General features: G+C 42.9%; 1 protein-coding gene across 2 annotated transcripts; it reads right to left on the minus strand.

Moving 5' to 3' along the window:
• Window positions 1-119: 119 nt before the first annotated feature.
• On the minus strand, window positions 120-20,119 carry LOC125984086 (myosin-9). 2 transcript variants are annotated; one of them, XM_049745913.2, is made up of 41 exons: window positions 19,887-20,119; window positions 13,610-13,941; window positions 12,606-12,762; window positions 12,270-12,297; window positions 12,047-12,140; window positions 11,548-11,568; window positions 10,643-10,735; window positions 10,507-10,570; window positions 10,292-10,390; window positions 10,058-10,201; window positions 9,880-9,975; window positions 9,532-9,803; window positions 9,264-9,437; window positions 9,008-9,181; window positions 8,795-8,909; window positions 7,377-7,564; window positions 7,177-7,298; window positions 7,037-7,106; window positions 6,789-6,949; window positions 6,570-6,678; window positions 6,353-6,484; window positions 6,055-6,261; window positions 5,847-5,984; window positions 5,643-5,766; window positions 5,395-5,566; window positions 5,097-5,309; window positions 4,892-5,036; window positions 4,596-4,802; window positions 4,354-4,458; window positions 4,120-4,272; window positions 3,781-4,029; window positions 3,483-3,695; window positions 3,181-3,393; window positions 2,893-3,054; window positions 2,685-2,813; window positions 2,515-2,603; window positions 2,310-2,433; window positions 2,027-2,235; window positions 1,839-1,947; window positions 1,582-1,754; window positions 120-1,475 (listed from the first exon to the last, which is right to left on the minus strand). In XM_049745913.2, the coding sequence occupies exons 2-41, from the start codon at window positions 13,934-13,936 to the stop codon at window positions 1,367-1,369; spliced, it is 5,883 nt and encodes a 1,960-aa protein (XP_049601870.1). In that variant the 5' UTR covers window positions 13,937-13,941; window positions 19,887-20,119; the 3' UTR covers window positions 120-1,366. The 2 variants fall into 2 exon arrangements, with proteins under 2 accessions (XP_049601870.1, XP_049601871.1); XM_049745914.2 differs by lacking the exon at window positions 11,548-11,568.
• Between the last annotated feature and the right edge of the window lie 937 nt (window positions 20,120-21,056).

The following is a 21,056-nucleotide window of genomic DNA, read 5'->3' on the forward strand; positions in this document are numbered from 1 at the left end:
TAAAATAAATACAAACACCCAATTTGGTTTAACATTCAAATTAGATTTCAACACAACCTGTTTTACGTGTGTTGACAAGTGGTGTGCAGTAGTTATTAAAACCAAAAAAAACACTAGAATTCCTTTTAAAGCCTCTTTATTTGTAATACCACATAGTCACAACATTGCTTCAATTCTTGAGGTGCAGATAAACATTACATAAATGAGATGCTTTTTTTTTTATATACTTCCTTTTGGCTTTAATTTGTTTTTAAGTGCGTACAGGTAATTAATTTGAGCAGTGATTTTAGTATAACACATTCCTCTCACTTCCCAGCAGTGTGAGCGAGCCAAAGCCACCCTTGAGCACAGCGTGTGAGGGCTGCTTTATGGTTGAATTCTGCAAAAAAAAGAGGTTTTTTTTTCTATTTATGCTGAATCTTTTTTTTCTGCCATTTTGAGTAAAGTATACACAGGCTACAGTGATCAATTATGTCCTTCTATCCCATTAGGATGACCTGTTCAACCTTTGTGACTATGCTAACCCACTCCTCCCTCACTCAATCAATAAGCTGTGCCCTGAGAATACAGTGTGTGTGTGCCCTTAGGAATAACCGACCCCACAACTCCATTTGAACTTTACCCTGAACAAGAATGAAGACAACAGTAACAACACAAAAGATCAATAAACATCCAGGGGGGGGGGGAGGGCGGGGGGCTGAATTTACGGTCACAGCGTGTGTTGATGTTCTTTGCATGTACTGTAATATTTTAGCACTGTCACAATCCTTCACTAGCTGTCGTTTCGAATTGTGTCATCCCCTTTTTAACTTCATGAAATGTGTATATATCAAAAGCATAGTCACATGTTGATAGTTAAATTGGTGCAATACATTTGAGCATATAAACCTTCATTGTAAGGCAAAAGCGCAAGCAAGAGCCACAAACATGTACTTCCATTCTTAATCATAGTACAAACTTCAGCAGAAAATACAAATCTATAGATTGAGATATTACTTTGGTCCCCTTCCAGTAATTATACTTCTCTGTGTTTGCTCATTTCTTCAATTAGAAAAATAGATCCTACATTAGGGTTTTTATAGTTTGAATGTCACCTTATAAAAATATGTCCTTTATTCATTATTCCGCAGAGAAAGAACTATTTGTCAAAAAAAAGGAGGGGGGGGGGGGGGGGGGGCGGCCCCGAGTCGGTTGCCGTGGCGATTGTCCGGGTTTACCGTCTTAACTGTGTGCATAGATTGTCACGGTCAAAATGAGCAGCCAGTCACGGAAGATGACTAGGTCTTTGTAAATACACTGACGTCACGTGAATTTGGAGTTGTCTGGTAACGGTTTGGTGGATGACCAATTAAGCGTCGCTAGCGATTTATTCAGGTTTGGGCTCGGGGGTTTCGCTCTTGGGCTCGGGCTCGTCATCACTTTCCACGCCGGTGCGGGTCACGATGCGGCGCATGGTGAACGGGAGGTCGCCGCGTCTAGAACGAAGGAAAACAAGTGAGTCCAACAATTTAGAGTTTATACCAGTAAAAAGATTTTTATGTCAAATGTGACCTGTGATCCAATTACGGTTTCTCTCCTCACCTCAACTTGCTCTTGAGGCTGGACACCTCGCGGTTCATGGACTCTGCCGATTCAGTGGCATCCTCCAGCTCCCGCTGCAGTTTCCTTCGGTTGGCGTTTGCCCTCTGAGCCTCTTCCTCGGCTTCCTCCAGCTGACGCTTCAGCTGCTTCAAGCGAGAGTTCAATTTGTCCGCCTGGAAGTCAAAAATTAGCATTAAAATAAAGATAGGGAAAATCTCACAGAGGTCAAATAAAATAATAATGACGAAAAATCAGACCTGGTCTTTGTACTGCTCAGTATTACGTCTCTCATCGTCCACCTGGAGCACAACCTCCTTCAGTTTCTTCTCCGCGCGTCTCACAAGTTTGGAGGCACTTTGCCGCTCCCTGAGTGAAAGAAGAACACCGTTCAGACTGGCGACGTGAAGCTCCAGGATCTCTCTCGACCGCTTGCTGATGCTTTCACCTGGTCTCAAAGTCCAGCTGCTCCTCCAGCTGAGCGATCTTAGCCTCCAAGGCGGTCATATTGGCTTTGTATTTGGACTTGACGGTTCCCTCCAGCTCCTGCAGCTTGAGTTTTAGGTCCTTGTTCTGACGCTCCATTTGGGAACGGGCGCCTTCGACACGCTGGGCGGCACTGCGCTCCGCTGCCAGCTCCACAGTCATCTGTTCAGTCTGCAGAAAGGGAGGGAGGGAATCCAAGTCTGTCAGTGAGATCATCACCCACTTGGAGGACCAAACACACAGACCTGAAGCATTGCTTTCTTCATCCTGTCATTCATCAGCTCCGTATTACACTGCTCCTCCTCCACCTCTTCCTCCAACTGAGCGATACGAGCCTCCAGACGTCTCCTCTCCTCTGCGGCTTGAGCACTGTGGTTGGTTAAAAAAGAGGAGGGGGGTCATGGGATGTCAAGATGGGAGGATGAACATGCCATTTGAGAAAGGTCGTACTGCTTGGTGGCCTGGTTATTGATCTCATCCTGCAGCTCGTCCCTCTCCTGCTGAGCCTGTCTCTTCACACGCTCGGCAGCGGCCACCTCCTGCACGGAAACGTCAAGATCGTATTCAGGTTTCGTGACTTTCAAAATGAAAGTGTAAAAAATGGTGAGGTGAATAACGACCTCCTGCATCTGGAGCATCTCGGCTTCCATGCTCTTCAACTTCTTCTCAGTCTCCTTGCTCTGCGCAAGTATATCCTCTCGGGACAGACGGGTGTCATCCAGTTCCCTGATAAGTTCTTTCATCTGGGCCTAAGGAGCATACAAAACGAAGTTTAAAAATAAACAAATGACGAGACGAGCATTTTGAGGGCTATCAACAGTGACTTACTTGGAGTTTCTTCAGCTGTTTGAGAGCTTCCTCTCTGTTCTTGTTGGCCATGTCAATGCCTGCTTCCAGCTCCTTCAGGTCCAGCTCCAGTTTCTTGCGTGAAGCCACAGCAGCTGAGCGCTGCTTCCGTTCATCTTCCAGCTCCATTTCCATCTCACGGACCTGACGCGAGAACATGTCATGTAAGTAGACATCCACAGATTTCAATTTAAAATTGCCATGCATTTTATTTCATCTATTCAATTAAACATAAAAAAAAAAACTAGGCTTTCTTTGGAGGCTTTTCACCTGCTTGATCAAAGACCTCTTCTTCTCTTCACCCATTTCGTCACGTCCTGCCAGGTCTCGCTCGTACTGAGCCTTCATGGCCTGCATATTGACTTCCAGACGCAGCTTGGCGTCCTCAGTAGCCTGCAGCTCATCCTCCAGCTCCTCAAGCTGAGTCTTCATCTCCTCCAACTGCTGGTCCATTGAACGTTTAGATTTCTCCAACTCGTGAACCTACAGAAAATTTAAGATTTGTGATGAGGACACAAAGTTAAAAAAAGACAAATAATAAAAATAAAAACATCTCTGAAATGAAAACATACACTCTTCCCAACATCGTCCTTAGATGAGACCAGATCTTCCATTTCAGCCCGGAGCATTTTGTTGTTGCGGTCCAGCTCGTCCTTCAGCTCCATGAAAGTTTCGAGCTCACGTGCCAAAGCCAAGGCACGAGTGTCTTTCTCACGGGCCTCAGCTTCAGCTCGATCTCGCTCCTCTGCATAGCGGGCAGAGATGTTCTTTTCTTCTGCCAGCATCTGGACAGAGAAGATGGCAACAAGGCCGGTCATTCCTGAAGCACAATTACCAAAATAATCCAAACATTTCAAAATGCAAGCTCACCTGGTCAAACTTCTTTTGCTTCTTCTCCAGGTTGGAGACAATTTGTCGGAGGTGGTCCTGATCAACCAGCAAGTCGTCCAACTCCTGCTGGATGCGCGTCTTGGTTTTTTCCAATTTGTCGTAGGCTGAGCATTTCTCCTCCAGGCGATGGCATGTCGATTCAAGGTCTCTTTGCACCCTCTTCTTCACTTCTTCAGCACTCTCCAAACAAGAAGAATCCTGCTCGAGCTTCTTCTTGAATTCCAAAATCTAATAGCAAGAAGGAAGGCAATATTGCATTTTTATTAACAAGCCGGTCCGAACATCAAACTGCTAATATGTCATTTTGTTTTGGTGTACCTGAGCTTGTGCCATTAGAAGTTGCTTCTCCACATTTTTTTTGGCTTCTTCCTCCTCCTCCAGCTGTTCTCTCAAACTATTCTGCTCATCCTCCAGCTGGCGAAGACGTGTGCCCATTGACAGTTTTTGCCGGGTCTCTTCCTGAAGCACTTCCTGTTGGAAACAAAATGAATGTATCTCCAGTAGGACCACAAGCTGCATGTACTTCAATGTAATATAGGATTGGGAGTATACCTGGACATCCTGGAACTGGGACTCGAGTGTCGAGCGGTCTTTGGTTGCCTTGATGGACTTTGATTCCACGTCGTTCAGCATGGCGTTGGCGTTTTCCAGTTCTACCTGTGGATGGTCACAAATGAGAATTTTGTTTTTTAATATATCAAATTATCACTGTTTCAGCCATATTGTTTGACTTGATGGACCATGTGGGTTAGAAATATGTGATAGAACAAAGAAAAAAAAAAAATAAAGCATACCTGCATTTTGGTGAATTTCTCACTGAGCTCCAACCGTTGGCGCTCACTCTCCGAAAACTTGAGCTGCAACTCCTGAACCTGCGATTCGGCTTTCTTCCTACGATGCTCGGAATCTCCTTTTCCCTGCATCAAGCTCTGCAGCTCGATGGTAAGCTCGTTCCTCTCAGATTCCAGAGCTTGCTTGGCCTTCTCCATTGACACTTTGTTCTGGAGGATGAAGAGTTTGATTTGTTGGTTTTGTCATACAAAAAAAAACAAAAAACAAGAGGTGTGAAGTAGAAGAAATATGTCAATACCCGTTTTGCCTGCTCCAGCTGCTCATTTAATTCATCAAAAGATTGACTATGCTTCTGTCTCATGTCAACCATCTGCTGCTCATGCACTCTGGCCTCATCTTCCAGAGCCTTCTTCAGCTGGGCCACTTCTGTCTCACGTTTGGATCTGGGCAGAGAACGCAAAATTAAAGTGAAGTTCTACAATAGTCAGGACGACGAGCTCTACCTGAGTTCCTGCTGTGCGGCGGTGGAGTCCAGCGTGTCCTCCAGCTCCGTCTTGAGAGCCTCGAGTTCTTCTCCGAGGTCCCGTCGTTGTTTCTCAGCTTTGACGCGGGACTGTCGCTCCATCTCCAAATCGTCCTGGAGTTCAGATAACTGAGCATCCATCTCTCTGATCTTCTTCTGAGCCATATTCTTCTGTGCCGCTTCCTCCTCGATCCTAAAAATGCCAATGGTTTGAGTTACCGCTGAACAATTAACAGTCCGAGTATTAAAAAATGATGAGCTGTGTCATAAATGGACACCTGGCGAGCGCAGCCTGGAGCTCTTCCTCCTTTTTGGCTAACTGGGCACGAAGCTCAGCAATCTGGGCCTGCAGCTCGGCGATTTGGTCGTGTACGTCGGTGACGTCACCCTCAAGTTTGCGTCGGTTCTTTTCCACCTCCTGGCGTTGTTTCTCCTCCCTACGCAGTCGGTCTGAGACAAAAATCAAAACAATGAGTTTGTGGAGAAGAAATGCAGAATGTACTGAAAAACTAAACTGCCATTCTACCCTCAAGGTCTGTGATCATGGCTTCATGTTTGGTCTTCAGTTTTTGCAGGCTCTTCGATTTCTCCTCCTCTTCGGCAAGGTTGGTGGTGAACTCGGATATTCTTTCCTCCATCAATTTCTTCTCCTAAATTCACAAACAGTTTTTTTTTTTTTTTAATTGTATGATATTATTTGATATACATTTGACTTTGTGTATATCCAAACCTTGATAAGTTTGGCATTCTGATCATCTAGAACCATGATTTCCTCCTCAAACTTCTTCAATTTGGCCTCCGTGGTGACTTTCTCCAGTTGTAGCTTCTGTCTAGCTGCCTCCTCTTCATCCAGCTGTTGCTCCAAGTCCTATTTCCAAATGGATAAGAATTTAGGAGTGACGCACAAGCCTCCTAAAAGCGGTCGTGTCAAAACTCACAGAAATATTTTGCTGCATCTTCTTTTTTTCCGCCGTGAGCTGAGAAGCACGCTCTTCCTCCTCCTCCACACGGGCTTCCAGATCGTGGAGGATGTCCTCCAATTCCTGCTTTCTGGCAGCCAGGCGAGCTCTCATCTCTTCAGCCTCAGCACAGAGTTCCGTTTCGGCCTGTAGCTGTTCTTGGAGGGCCATCTTCTCAGCACTCAGCTACAAAAAAAAAAAAAAAAAAGCACAGCATTTAAGCGTTGTGGGAAAGTGCTTTCTCGTGCGTTCCTCCACTCGATTGTTTTTGTTTTACCTGCTGATGCTGGTCTTCCAGCTCTCGGAGCTGTTGCTGTGTATAGATCTGTTTCTCCTTCACTTTGCTCAACTCGTCATCCTTGGCCTGCATTTCTTCTTCCTGTCTGCTTACTTGAAGTAGGGGCTTCACCTGAGAAGGTATTTTGGTATTTAAAAAAAAAAGAAGCTCAAAGCATGCAAAAATATCGGTAAGAAATAACACAACAGATTGTTACCTTGGTGAAAAGCCTCCACCACTGCCAGTTTCGGAGTTTGAGATAAGCAGCGCAATTCCTTTGGATGACCTTCATCGCAGTCAGCTGCTGTTGTCGTCTTGCAAAAGCCCTGCAAAAGAAAACAAAAAGTAAATAAGTGAGGAAAGAAAGACATCTTTTTATTTTTAATAAATGGTACACCTCTGGATGCAACACTAATAATTAAACCCTGATTCTTACCTGCGGGCCAAATGGCCTCTGCACCAAGCCTGGAAACTAATAATAATGTCTGTGATTTTCATGTCCCTTTCCTCCTCCAGGTGGGCAAGAACTCCAGCTCTGAAGAAAACTTTACTTTGGCCAATACGGTAAAGATTAGGATCAAGCTCCAGACTTTTGATCTGACGGGAAAAAGAAACACATTCATGTCTTGTGTGTGAATCTTCACATTGACGCGTGAACAGATTTTTTTTTTTTTTTTTTTTTACCATAAGCACACAAGCCTGCTTTCCATCCATGAAGCCTTTGGGAATAGCGCTTGGAGTGAGGATTTCATATCTGAGAGAAGAGCAGGTAATATTGGGTATACAGACTCAAAGTGAGAATTGGCGGCAGAACATTTAGGTACCTCTGTCTGAACTCCTGGAAGACAATTCGGTTGGGAAAGCCTTGTCTGCAGATACGGATCCCCTCCAGAACACCATTGCATCTTAGCTGCTCCAGAACCAGGTGAGGCTCCAGTTTTCCTGCCTGGTGAAATAAAATGAGGATATTCAGCAACTTTGCAGCTTACCTTGCAGCGCGTTTCTTATTTATTAATTTTTTTACCTTTTTCTCATGATTTGGGATGATGCAGCGAACAAAGTTTGGATTTGTGTTCCTCAGCGTGGCCATGAGCTTGGACAGTTGCTCTTTGTAGAGCTGGCCCACGGTGCGGAACATGCCCTTGCGAGTCTTAAAAGCACCTGGCATCTCGGACATGCCGGAAACCTTATCCAGTCCGACTATGCGGTCCACTAAGAGGGCAACACACAAAGACATAAAAAAAATTACTCAAAGAACTCATTTACTAATGCATGACAAAATAGGTCATCCACTTTCTCTTGGGAGACAACCACCCAGAAAAAAGTAGAGGACAGAATACGCCAAACAATAACACCACACAATAGATGGGATGCAAATTAAAACTAAGGGAGGGGGGGGAGGTAGTACAATCCAGTGAAGTGTAAAAAAATTACAACCACAGAACAACAGGGAGGGCAAAACAGTGCAGTGGGTGAATGGCAACTATTCACACAGTAATTTGGGGTGAAAACTATGTGTAGATATTCATATGCATTGGAAAAGTGACACTCATTGCAGTGGGCATTTATTTTTGTGATGACCCAACAAAAGGGGAAAAAAAAATAACACCAAACCCATGCAGCGTATACCCTTTTCTGTAGTACCCATGACCACCACCAGGAGTCCCACACAACACTATTTACATGGGAGAGGGAAAGGGAGAGTTCAATGATGGAGCAACAAGTGGAAAAGTTGAAAAGCAGTAAAGCACAGAAAAAAAAGCTTGAACATTTCACTGATGTTGTAGCCCAAAGCAGGTATTTGGAGGGGAAAACCGATGGAGCAAACAAAGCATTTGATTGCGCGCCAGACGACAGAAGACATGAAAAAAAAGAAACCTTGTCACCTGAGTCTGAGTGTAGAATAGGAAAACGCTGATAAAAATAGGCTCTCTGAGAATTCTGTACCTCTGAGAGCCAGCAAAGACGTTTGGATCAAATGTAACGTACAAAATGGGGCCAAACAGAGGAATTTTAAAGGAACACATTTGAAGAAAGGGTAAAAACAGAGGTGCATACACACACCAGACAGTAAAGAGAAAGAAATGTGAAATGAAAACAGGAACGGCAAGCTTGAATTATTAAACACTGTCCACACCCAGCACTTTTGGCCCCATTAAAAGCTGAGCAACACGATCAAAAAAAAGATGAAAAAAAATATAGGAACACGCTCCCTTATTTAGCATTACTTTATGCTAATGTAATCAAGAAATAATTAGCCATTGTTAGCTTTAGCATAACTTAACATTAGTCGTTGTTAGCTTTAGAATAACTTAACATTTTGCGTGTCGGCTAATTTTATGTTGACTATTTAAAATGCTTAGAGTAGGGTTGAATATCAAAAGATTACTAAGTTGTGTCGAAAAGTGTTAAGTGTCTGTTTTGGGGCATTTCCAGACTTACCGTCCTTCCACAGTTCACAAACAAATTTGTCTGTCGACTGGTTGAGCAGCGAGGCAACATTGTCATTCAAAGGGTCCATGTTCTTCATCAGCCACTCATCCGCTTTATAGTCAACCTGATGAGTAAGAGAAGATATCCATTTGTTGCCATTTATAGTGCGTGCAAAAAAATACTGATGAAGACTATAGAAGAGAAAATCCTCAACCTGCTCACCTTGCCTGCATAATGGATAATACAGAAATCTGCTTCATCCTTCAGTTTCTTTGGCTTAAAGAACTTGGGGTGGTTTCCTTGCTCCTGGAGCACTTTCTCAACAAAGCTCTTGTCTGTAGCTTTGGGAAACCAGCACTCCTCATCCAGCAGAGCAAGAATACCAGGAGGGCTGGCCTGCACACAAATGGGGAGAGAGTGATGCTCATGACCCCAAAAAAATGGATGTACACAAAATCTCCCTCCCCCACCAACTCACAGGCTTCTCAATGAGTTCAATGCAAGGCTGCAGGTCGAGGCCAAAGTCGATGAAGCTCCACTCGATGCCCTCCCGCTGGTACTCCTCCTGCTCCAGGATGAACATGGTGTGGTTGAACAGCTGCTGAAGCTTCTCGTTGGTGTAGTTGATGCACAACTGCTCGAAGGAGTTCAGCTGGAAGAAAAATCACAACGATAAGAATGGTATCCAGTCGGTTCCACTATTTTCAACAGATATAGTCGTTTCTGCATACTTTACTTCGGCTTACCTCAAAGATCTCAAAGCCAGCAATATCCAGGATGCCAATAAAGGAGGCTCCTTGTCTCTTAGTTTTGTCCAGGGCTTTGTTGATCCTCATAACCAACCAGCGGAACATCCTCTCATATGTGGCTTTAGCCAAGGCCTCCACAGCAAATTCGGCTTGCTCCTGGGTCTGGGCCTTTTGAACATAGTCTCGACCCACCTTGATCCTGGGCATTAAGATGGCCCTGGTAAAGTCTGTGACATTCATCCCCATGAGGTGGCAGACCTTCTGAGCAGCTGGGGGGGAAAAAAAAAAGTCAAGTTAAAGATATAATTTAGTTTCTATTATCAGAGAGGGACTGGAAGAACCTACCTGTGTTGTCAGGCATGGAGGCCTGGTCATTGTGACGCTCCTTCTTGAAGGTCATATTGCCCAGCTGCAGCACAGAAGCCACAACCTTCAGCATGCCTACAAACAAAAAAGGTAAATAAATTAAATAAAGGAAATAGCAAAAGGCGGTTTATTTCAAATGGTTCAACATTGGCCTTACCGACTTGCTCATCCTCTGGGATACTCATAATCCTCATGGCATCCATGGTCTCTGCAAAAAGATCCTTGTCCTGTTGTCCCGGAATTGTAACATTCCCATTGGAAAGGAAACGGTAGTTGTTGTAATTTTCAAGTAGGAGCTCAGCTAGAGAAAGGAGATCAATGACCTCATTAGTAAAGTAGAGGAAGACATTTTTGTCAAATGATTCAAAGTGATTGATAGTATTGAGCATACCACGCAATTTATCTCCAGCTCCTGTGAGCAGGTAGTAAAAGATGTGGAAGGTGCGTTCATCCTTGGCCTGACGAATGGCACGGGACTTCTCCAGCAAATCTAACAATCAGTCTGTCAAGGGGCAATGTTTCAGATGCAGACGAACTCCAAAATAAGAAACACATAGCACCTCATTTGGCCAAAAAAAATTGGTAATTGCAGGAAAATAAGGATACAGGTCTCAATATTTGCGCCAACAATGTAACCGTTGACGTCAAAGTTAATCCTGATGAATTTTCCCTGCAAAAAAAAAAAAGACAGTTTGAGTTGATATGTTTTAAAATAAATCAAACCCAATAGATGATTTCTTACAAATCTGGAGGAGTTGTCATTTTTGACTGTCTTGGCATTTCCAAATGCCTCCAGGATAGGGTTGGCCTGCAGAAGCTGCTTCTCCAGCTCGCCCTGGTGAGAAAAACATTTGACCCTGTTATTAACAAGCTGCTTTTATGATCACACCTGAAAATGATCTTTGGCAGCTTAAGATACCATCAAACCCAGGGAACCTCACAGCCATCACCAGAGTGGAAAGATCCAGGAGGAAAAAATCTTTTTGCACAGATTGGTAGTTTAGAACATTGAAAAATAAATTCTCACCAACAATTTTTTTTATTATTAAATATTAAAAGTGAATTCAAAGAGTGACACTAACAATTAAACTTGTTAAAAACGTGCTTTCATTTTTTTTTTTTTTTTTTAAATGTCCTTATCTGCTAGTTATGTTATATAAACAAATATTTTTTTAAAAATTACATAACATGTTAGAAGCTGCTTAGTAATTAAATGCATTGGCTGAGGGACGGGGAAACTGCAAAGCAGATCCTGGACAAAAAAAAACATTCGGACAAGAGCACGCACCAAGTAGCCACAGAAATCTGGGAAAAATTCAGCCAGGCAAAATTTGGCTACCAACTCCCCCCCATGAAGGCCACAAAGTGCTTGATAAGGATTCCTTCTCCCCACCTATCCTAGAATTGTCTGGCTGAATTTTTTCACAGGAACAGCTTCCGCTAATCCGACAACAAACTTCCTTCGGATTCATGAAGTAACCCTTCGGTGACACAAAACAACTCCCACAGCAATGTGCTCCAATGGAGGGAAGCCGCAGGACGGGTGGGGGGGGGGGATGAGGAAGTTGGAAGGAGGGACGGCGATGACAGAAGCAGGTGGGGAGAAAGAACGAATAAAAAAGGGCGAGAGAGAGAGAGTTAACTCACATGTGACAGGATCGAGCTGCTCTGTTGATGGGAAGAGAGAAATACGACAACCTCAAAAATGGAATGATGGACACTGATGTGGTTTTTGCCTGAACCACATTCAGTTGCGTGTCGCAAAAGCCCGGCCGGCTACAAAAACTTTCTAGATGGATTTCTTAACGGTTGCTTTTTCGTGTCGGGAGCAGTAAAGTCCGAAAAAGCAAGCGTCAGCAATGTGAGTTACAATCTTTGTCTCAAAGAGCGTCTCTAAATCAGCGCAGTTGTTTATAAAACATGTCTCCCTCTTGTGGTGGCTATTTTTTTATGTCTTCAGCGCAAAAATACAATAATGGAGTAGCGGATGTTACATAATCCATTTAGTCACACGCATTCGTATGCAAACACCACCATGTGAGCTAAAGATTTCAGTCAGGAGTTCAGGGGACAATGGGGATTTTTTTTTTTTTTTTTTTAAAAAACAGCTGATGTGAAAGATGACGGGAGAAGTATGTCGGCTTACCTGATCTTTCTTGGTCTTGTGAGAGGAGGCCACATGAGCCAAATATTGGATGACCTTCTTGGTGTTCTCAGTCTTACCGGCGCCAGACTCGCCTCTAAGAGCCAAACACAATAAGATAATCAAAACAGAAAACAGATTACGCAAATATGAACAGAAATAAATATCACTAATCAAATAGTGGTGGGGGGGGGATCATTTTGACTGGGAATGATTTGCAACTCACGTGCAGAGAATGGACTGGTCCTCACGATCTGTAAAAAGATCAGGGCAGACGTAAATAAGTAGACTAACCATCTTAAATGATCACATGCGCAGCTGCTTTGTATCGCCGGAACGCTCTCGCCACAAAACAGGAAATCAACATCCGCCTTGCAGCCACTGGAAGGAGTCGCTGCTGACAAAGCTAATTACAAACTGCCTTGTGTAAAAACGACGCTCTTCTGATGTGGGTCAAAATAAAATGGCATTTAAAAATGTAAAGGGATGGCGAGTCATTTGCAAAAAAAAGTTACATGAAATTAATTCTGTGCAAAAAAGTGTGTGTGGGTCGGTGACCTACCCTGCATCATGCTTCTGTAAGATATGTCAGTGATGGCGTAGATATGAGGCGGCATTTCGTGTTTCTTCTTTCCCTTGTACATTTCAACTATCTCCTCAGAGTAGATTGGCAGGTTCTTGTAGGGATTAATGACGACGCAGAAGAGCCCAGAGTATGTCTGCGGAACAGAAAGGAACGACGGGTTCAAAAGGGGATTCAAAGTTGGCTGTCAGCGAGAAAATTATTTATTGAAAACATCTGTATTTATTGAGCAATTCATCTGTACTGGGGTGGGGGGGGGGGTATTGATTATTATTACACATTTATTTTATTTTATGGACAAGCTGCTGAAAAGGTCGGTCTGGCCTCAGGAAAGGGTGGAGGCTCTCTCATCAATTCTGCTCGGGTTGACTCCTCGTCTATATTATGCAACGTCGACCCCACCCAGCGAGGAGTTTAAAATGAAGGCCAAGTTTTGAATTGGACTGCATTGTAAACCAAAGTCGATTCTCGAAATCAGATTGCAGATCATTTTTGGATTCAAGACCAACATCAAATACACACTTTGAAAACCACAAAAGCTGCAGTGCCCACTTTAATTTTCTTTTCTATCCAAGTTTCCGCTTCTAGTTGTTTTTTTGGGGTTTTTTTTTTTGGTTTCCTGATTCCTGCGCTGCCATTCCAAGATTCTGTATCAGGCATCTTTCCCTCTGGGAAGCACAAGCTCTCCCATGAGTGCCTACGGAGCCTGGAGGCGCCTCGAGGAAGGCAGTGACCCCGGTCGGTCATGGACATGGGGTATAAACACAAATAATGAACATCAATTAGAATGTCATTTGCATTCCATGCCCTCGTATCAAAGTTCCTGTTCAGAGTCAACACCCACCCACAAGGGCTGGAGAGGAAACATCAGACAGAGCCCGTGAATAGATTTAAAAAATAATAATAATTAAAATGTATGGTATAACAACTTCTAATCCCCCAGGAAGATGTTTCTCCAAAATTCTACAGCGTTTCAAACTCACATAAATGAGCCCAGAGTAGTATCTCTCCTTCAGGTTGTGCAGCACGGAGGCTTCATTCAGGCAGGTGAGCTCAGCCATGTCTTCCACTTTGCTAAACTTGGGTGGGTTCATCTTCTGGATGTCATCCTTGTTCACCCTGATCTTCTTACCGGAGTCGGCCAACTCGATCAAGCACTCGTCGCCCCGCTCCTCTTTCAAGGAGCCGGCCTCGAAGCCCAGGTTCTGTGAGGGAACCCATACTAGCTTCTTGGAGGCCCAGTCAGCTTGTGCCAGTGGGTTGTTGATCAGGTTCCGGTCCCCATACAGATACTTGTTTGGGTCTGCCATGGTAGCTGTTAAGAAAAAAAGAGAGGGAGGAAGTGGAATTAGTTTTGTAATTTAACATTTACAGGACTGACACCAAATCTAAAGTCTCGCTACGTGACTCATTGCTCGCTTTATTACTTTCACAAGCAATCATGCACGACAGAAAATGCCTCCTCGAAATAGGTCAGCAAAAAATAAACAAAAATTACCATTTCATATTCATGCTAAAAAAAAATATATATATAAAAATTTAATATATATATTTAAAAAAAAAATATATATATATATATAAAATTGTAAATAGAAAAAAATAAATGTAAAAATAAAAGAAATCTTTATGCCCGCTCCTATCCATATATTCCAGTAAATTAAAAAATAAATAAAAATAGAGTCTTGCAAGCCCTCGCAGTGTTAATGCACATACTGCGCCATATTTCATATAGCCTACAATCTGAAAAGCTTCTAACTAGCAGCCTGTTGACCGGGAATGCTGCGGTTCAACGCCAATAGAAAGTGACTCGACGGGTATTACCAGTATAGAGGAGAGAAGAAGGCTGTGTGCTGAGAGCAAGCAATAAGTCAACTAGGACAAAGAGTCTCCTGACAATAAGTTTTGGTGATCCAGACTTTACTAGTTCAGCTCTTCTTTTCAAGCGCTACCAGTTGTTGCTGAGTTCTTGCATGGCCAGAAAGGTTTGCATGATTATGCTCACATGCAAAACATGGAATATGACACTGGAGGCCTCTTGCAATAAAAAAATAAATTATAGTTGTAATTACGTCAAACAATACTTTGGGCCAGCTGTTGGGCCAAGAGTCCATTGCAAAAAGGCTCCAATGGGAAACAAACTGTTGCCAAATCCTTCATGTTCAACATTATGAAAGCGTGAAGAGAGATTGCAGTCGAGCACCATTTTATGAAAAGAGAAAAAGGCGGTTGAAAAAAGGAAGAGCGTTTCCAGCGTCACAAGTCATTTCATGACACCGTGACTTTTGCAGATCCACTTTATGCAAAAACACTTCAAGCACGTTCAGATTCGTTACGAGCTTAACGTCGCTCGGGCAGTTAGTTAATGATCATCTCCAGCAACGAGCCAATAAAAATAAACCGTCATCTGTATTCAAAAAAAGCTGACAGACCCTTGACGACGTATCAAAATAGGTCATTTAACAGTCTTGTACCCGTTCCACCACATTAACGCGGATCTGTGAGAAAGAAAGCAGAGAGAGCATCATTCTTCTCATGACCCCTGCCCCAATCCTCCCATCAAGTTCCCCAGGCTGCAGCTGAAATCCATCATTGTCCAAAGCGTCTCCAAGTCCCAACTCTTGTTGGACGCCTACATCCTGTGAGGGGAAATTGGTGATGCCGTCGCTATCCGATGGCTCCGTAGCCCTTTTTCGAGGTCTTAGGACACACGTCTGTCTGCTTCTCCATAAGACCAACAACCTCCAACCCCCCCCATCCACCTTCCGCTGTTTATCCAGTCTTTTCAGGGTCGCATTCCTGCCATACTCACCCTCTCAATCAGGGAGAGACAAATTCCACAAATGTCTACTTTATCCACCATGCCTCCTCCCTGCCTCTCGACAAAAAGTCACTTATCTAAAGTCTGCCATTGCTTAAGCTTTACAAGGATTTAAATACACCAAACATACTGTACATTAAGCCGAAATCAATACGTGGATATAAATATTTATCTGGGGAACATCTGCTGCACTTAAGCTGATTGGAACCTGAAAGCCAAATAATGTTGTGCAAGGTCATTCCAAAAATGTAAGATCTGTATTTGGAAGATGCTATGTAGAAAATGTTTTTTAGCTTTAAAAAAAAAAAGGTTGCAAATCCGGTTGCATTGCAGCAATGTTTTTAATTTTTTTCTCTCTCTGCACGGCTCTAAGAATAATTCTGTTGACTGCACACGCTTGACACAGAAAATACGGCGGCACATTTCAAACGACATCTCAAGAGAGCCCCTTAATACAAAAATAGCCACGGTTAATTTGACCGGGGCTGCTCTACATCGAAAAGAGGAATAAAGTACCGTCGATGCGGACCTTACCTCCGACCAAAACTGTCGTGAAACCCACCTAGACGTAATTGTCGGCTAAGACAGCAGCCTTCCTGTTGTTCTGCTCTAAAAGATGCTCCAGGAAACTTTTATTTAAATATTGTCGACGTGGCATTTGATAAAAATAACTCCCCAACGTCTGGTAAGAAAATTAAAATAGGGAAGGTTAACAGTTTGACAGATGATTAAACATTAGTAGCTACAATACTATCGTGAAACAAATTATAAACTAGCAAGAGGAAGTGAGAAAAGCTTACCGCATTTACCGACCGAACAGTATTTACAAGAGCAATAAACTAAAGTTTGCACTTTGTGAAATAACACCAACAAACGCAAAGAAAATTGCTCCTGGAATTTAAATAGCTCTCAATTGCTCCACTGGGAAAGCGGGTCAACGTGGGTTCCGTAAAGGGAGCCCATACATCCCCCCCCCCCCCCCATCAGACTCATTCCTTTCCGCCTCACTGACTTCCTGACTTACTGTAATAACCGAGGGGGGTCGTCAGTGACGCCTTCGAACACGGAATGACCATGTACAGTCATACTTGTGAAAACTCATCCTGTTCTTGCTCAGGGGCTTTATGGTGGCGGATTGATACGCATGGATTGACATGCGTGTCAATAAATAAATACTGCTGTGTTCCCAGAAGCTTCCATCATCCGATCAATGAGTCAAAGCTTTCTTCTCATACGACGGAGATTTTTACACTGCTGTTTGATTCACGTCTGCTCTCCTTGGCACTCGGAAAGTGAGAATCGGAATAAAAACAGGGTGGAAATTCACGGCGTGGAGATTTAGTGGCTTCGCTGGCATTTGCTTGGGCACACACAAAGAGAAGTCAAATGAAGACCTTTCTGGAAAATGACTTTGCCGCTTAACAGCTCGACATCCCAAATGACTTTCCACATTCCCCTCAAAACCAAGAGCACTTGAACGGTAATCATCAAGTTCAGTTTCCACCAAAGCAGCACTTGACGCTGCATTTTTTTATTTATTTTTTTGGTTCCTTCTATTTCACAGGGTGTTAAAATCAATTGCGGCTAGCTAACTTTTGGCACATTTTGGACTTCCCTGATTGGTCGACAGAAAATGGTCTCGTGATGTGGAGAAACTTTAGCCAAAAATGTCAAAAATCTCAATAATTACATGCCAGAAATCTTGTCAAACTCTTTCTGAATGTTCTCCAGTTGAGTTTACCTAATGCCATCCAAGCCATGTCAGACTTTTAATAGGCCGGTTTTAACGATCCGAATGCAAAAGCGCTCTTGATCGCCAACACCTTTTCTGATAAATGGATGGGCAGCTGATAAAAGGGTGTTGGTCTCATAAGGATGTCATTTACAAGCCATCAGGAACCCAACATGGCACTTCTTTGCTCCGGTTTATTTATTATCTGACCGCTTTATCATTTGGACTTTAGCCTTAACACCTACAGACTTTATCTGGCCTACGGTTGCATTATCATCCAAACCATGGCCTCATTTAACAAAGTGCTCAGACCTCATTCAGCTGACATGTCAGATCCAATGGAGTCAGAAACACGTCTCATGATGAAGCATGCGTTCGAAAGCTCGGCGTCAGCGTTGCATAATCTCCAAAAGTATTAACCACTTCAGAAAATGGAGGCATGCCAGGTGCTCAGTAGATACAAAAGTCAAATAGATTTCCCAACATGTCCTGTAGTACAACTGTGCTTCCTTCCTACCAATGACCTCATATTTTTAGAAGATTGGGGCAAAGTTTGTGCAAAATCTAGTCAACGACCAAATACAAGTCGCCCATGGGCCTGTTCTAAAACTACCCCACGAGTGATGGGACAGTGATTCCCTAGACATTTTATAAAGTCGATCGTTTGAAAACAAACACAAATTTAAAGAACTGATTTCAAGTCCATCTTGGCTGCCAAGAAGACTCATCAGCATGGCTTTAATCATGGCAAACATTTCCTCGTATTGTTAGTCGCTTTTTGAACCACACAGGTGTGCATTGGGTGGGGGAGTATAAAGGAAAGACCGGGCTGACCTAGAGGGAAAAACAATCCGGGGAAAAAAAAAAAAAAAAAAACAGAGGAAGGAAGCCAAGGGTGAAGGAAACAAAAGAGAAAGAACCAAGACAAAGAAATGCAAAAATGCGGAAACTTGGAGAAAACGTGCCACTGTGCAACCTAAGATGATCTTCATGTCAAATTTAGGAGACCTGAAATTTGTTTCTGTTCTTTAAAGAAAAATAAATCAGTTTTCCTTTGATGACTAAAGTTCAGCTAGCAACTCTTGTCAGCGAGTGGAGCATCATCGGTTTATTCTCACCACAAACTACAAAAAGCAACCTTGAGTCAACTTTGAGCAACTGCCACTGGGTCTCTGCAAATGTCACACTTACTTACGACAAACAAGGAAATCATCTAGCCCAGACTAAAAAGTCACCGTAAACACAAACAGTCATTGGGACAATACAAAAAAAATAAAAATTCCTGCACGTCTGGGTTTAAATTGTACTTCGCCCAGAGGGAGTGCAAAAATCTCAAAAGGGGGCTCATTTTACAACACCATTAAAAGCCCCAAAAGTGCTTGCTTCCAAATAACACACTGCACAATATATTAGGAGAGTTATACAAACACATTTGTAAAATCCAGCTATCACAATGACTTAACCTCGCTCGCCATATAACAAAATGAATCAAAATTCCTTTATTATAGGGCTCTCACATTGATTTAAAAAAAATAATGTAGGCTGATATCAACTGAAATCAAGATGGCTTCTATGCCCTCAAACAAAAATATGCAGCTGGTCCAGTACCCCAAAATAGTCTATTAGGTGACAGAATAATGTCAATACAAAATTGACAAAATGGTTTCCTATGTTAAAATTAAATTCTATGCAAAAGAACACCTACAGCTTGACTAATTGACTGTTGTCAACTGTGGAAATCACAAGCCAAACTGGTTTTTACTGGAGATAATTTGCATGATTATTTTAAAAGTCACTGCCTACACACCCATCGTGCATTCATCTACTTTCAAATTGCCAAAAGTTCATTTTGGTGGTATTGGGTACTCGTGAATGTTGCCGGTACCAGTCACCGATACTTAAAATAAAAATTGATGCTGAAACACTGGCAAATCAACATACAACACATATACAACCAAAAATATCGATCATTACGATCCACAAAATGTTATCTGTGCAGTTGGCATGAGGAGAATCTACATGAACTAGATCAATCAGATTAATTAACCTTGAGCCAAATAAATCAAAGTGTGCTCTATCAGTGGTTGATGTTCCTAGGAAAACAAGCGTACTAAAGAGAGATAATTAGATTTAAAAAAAAAAAAAAAGGGAGTGCACCGTCGGACAATAAGGTGACGTGCTTGGGTGAGGTAGGGCTGGTCGTCCGGTAGAGTGGTGACGTCACACGTTCCTGACCAGGCAGGCCACCGAAGTTCAACCGCGAAATAATAGAGCTTTTAATAATATACCCGACCAAGAAGATATGCCCGCAGTCGAAATACACCTTCCGTTTTATTTCCATCCCAGTTGGGCTGAAAGTCTGAGCCGGCCGGCCTCATTCAAGCGAATCACTTCCTGCCTCTGCCCTTGTGGCTTTTAGCTCGGGCCAGCTGCCACAACGCGGTTGCAAAACTTGACTCATTTGTATCGATATATAACGTGAATACTAAAAAATATTCAATTAAAATTCATATCAGCGAGTTTGTGAGTTTATTCATATCGTTATTTAAAAACAAAACAAAGCCATCTGTTCCACGAGGTGCCACTCCAAGCAGCGTATTGAACTAGCATGCAAGGCTTCCTGGTTCGTATGCTCGAGTCATCGCCGGACAATCTGAATGAATTATGGAGTAGCACCGTAGCGAAAAGTGATAAAGTATTAAATGTTTACCTGCTTAAACGGTGCAGGGACGCCTTCGTAATGGTGGCTCAGTCGGCGTCGACGTGAGTCAAAACTTTTTATTTTTTTTCCAGTCGACTGCTGCAGTTTCGCCGGGAGTTGAAGCTACACTACAAGCAGTTCCTCCCTCTTACTTTGCTTTTTTTTTTTTCAATCTTTTTGAACGCCTCTCCCTTCAGCCCTCCCTCTTCCACTTGCAGCTAACCGGCTCGCGCAACTTTAGTTGAGTACGTCGCCCACTGGGGTGCGGTCCAAAGCGAGGCGGGCACCGGCCATGTTGAATCCTCCCCTTTAATCAACAGCCGTCGTTCATTGGATAGCGCTATATTCTGGACCAATCACGTCCTCTCATAAATCAAATTGACAGCAAGTGGGCGGGGCAACAAGCAAGCAAAATAGCTGAATTTGAAAAAGCTTAGAGGAGGAAGGGGTTGAGATAAAGTGTGTTTAATGAGAAAGGTATGTGCATAGTAAGAATTATTTTGACCATATAAGTACTATTCAGGAGGGGACTGCATCATCCAGATATGTGTCAACAGGGTTTTGTCTGAGCACAACGTTCAGTCAAAACAAATAGCTGTCATGACTGCTACTACTTAGGATGTCTGGGATATGTGGATGATTTTCATATGATTTGATCAATGATCAATAAAAGAAAAGACATATGCCACTGAATATTATTTTCAAGATCAATTAGTGTTATGAGGATTCTGGACGTTAGCATCGAAAAGATATTAAATATCTGTTTAAAGTAATATTTGTCAAAGGGGGGCCGTGAAATATAATCCTATGTGCCACAAATTGCCCTCAAGCCACAGCTTTGAGACCTCTGCTTTAAATCATACCATATAAATATAAAGACGCTAGTGTGAGGTAAAACCACACTATTGTCACGTAAAAAACATCTCCATCGTTTTTTTGCCCACCTGTCATATAAACAGGTTTGTGTCAGTCAAACAGGTGAGACAACAGCATGCCCAGTCATGTAAACACGACGTGGGAAATTCTGCAGGTGTTTAACCAATTATAAAGGAGGAAAATTGCCGTCAGACAGAATAAGATCGCCTGCCCTGATTGTGGTTTCTTTGTTCGCTTCCAAAACACCTGATAATGCAATGACTAGCATGCTTGCGCAGGTGGATCCATGTTCAAATATTTGAC

Source organism: Syngnathus scovelli, chromosome 16 (assembly GCF_024217435.2).
Source record: "Syngnathus scovelli strain Florida chromosome 16, RoL_Ssco_1.2, whole genome shotgun sequence".
Lineage (NCBI taxonomy): Eukaryota > Metazoa > Chordata > Actinopteri > Syngnathiformes > Syngnathidae > Syngnathus > Syngnathus scovelli.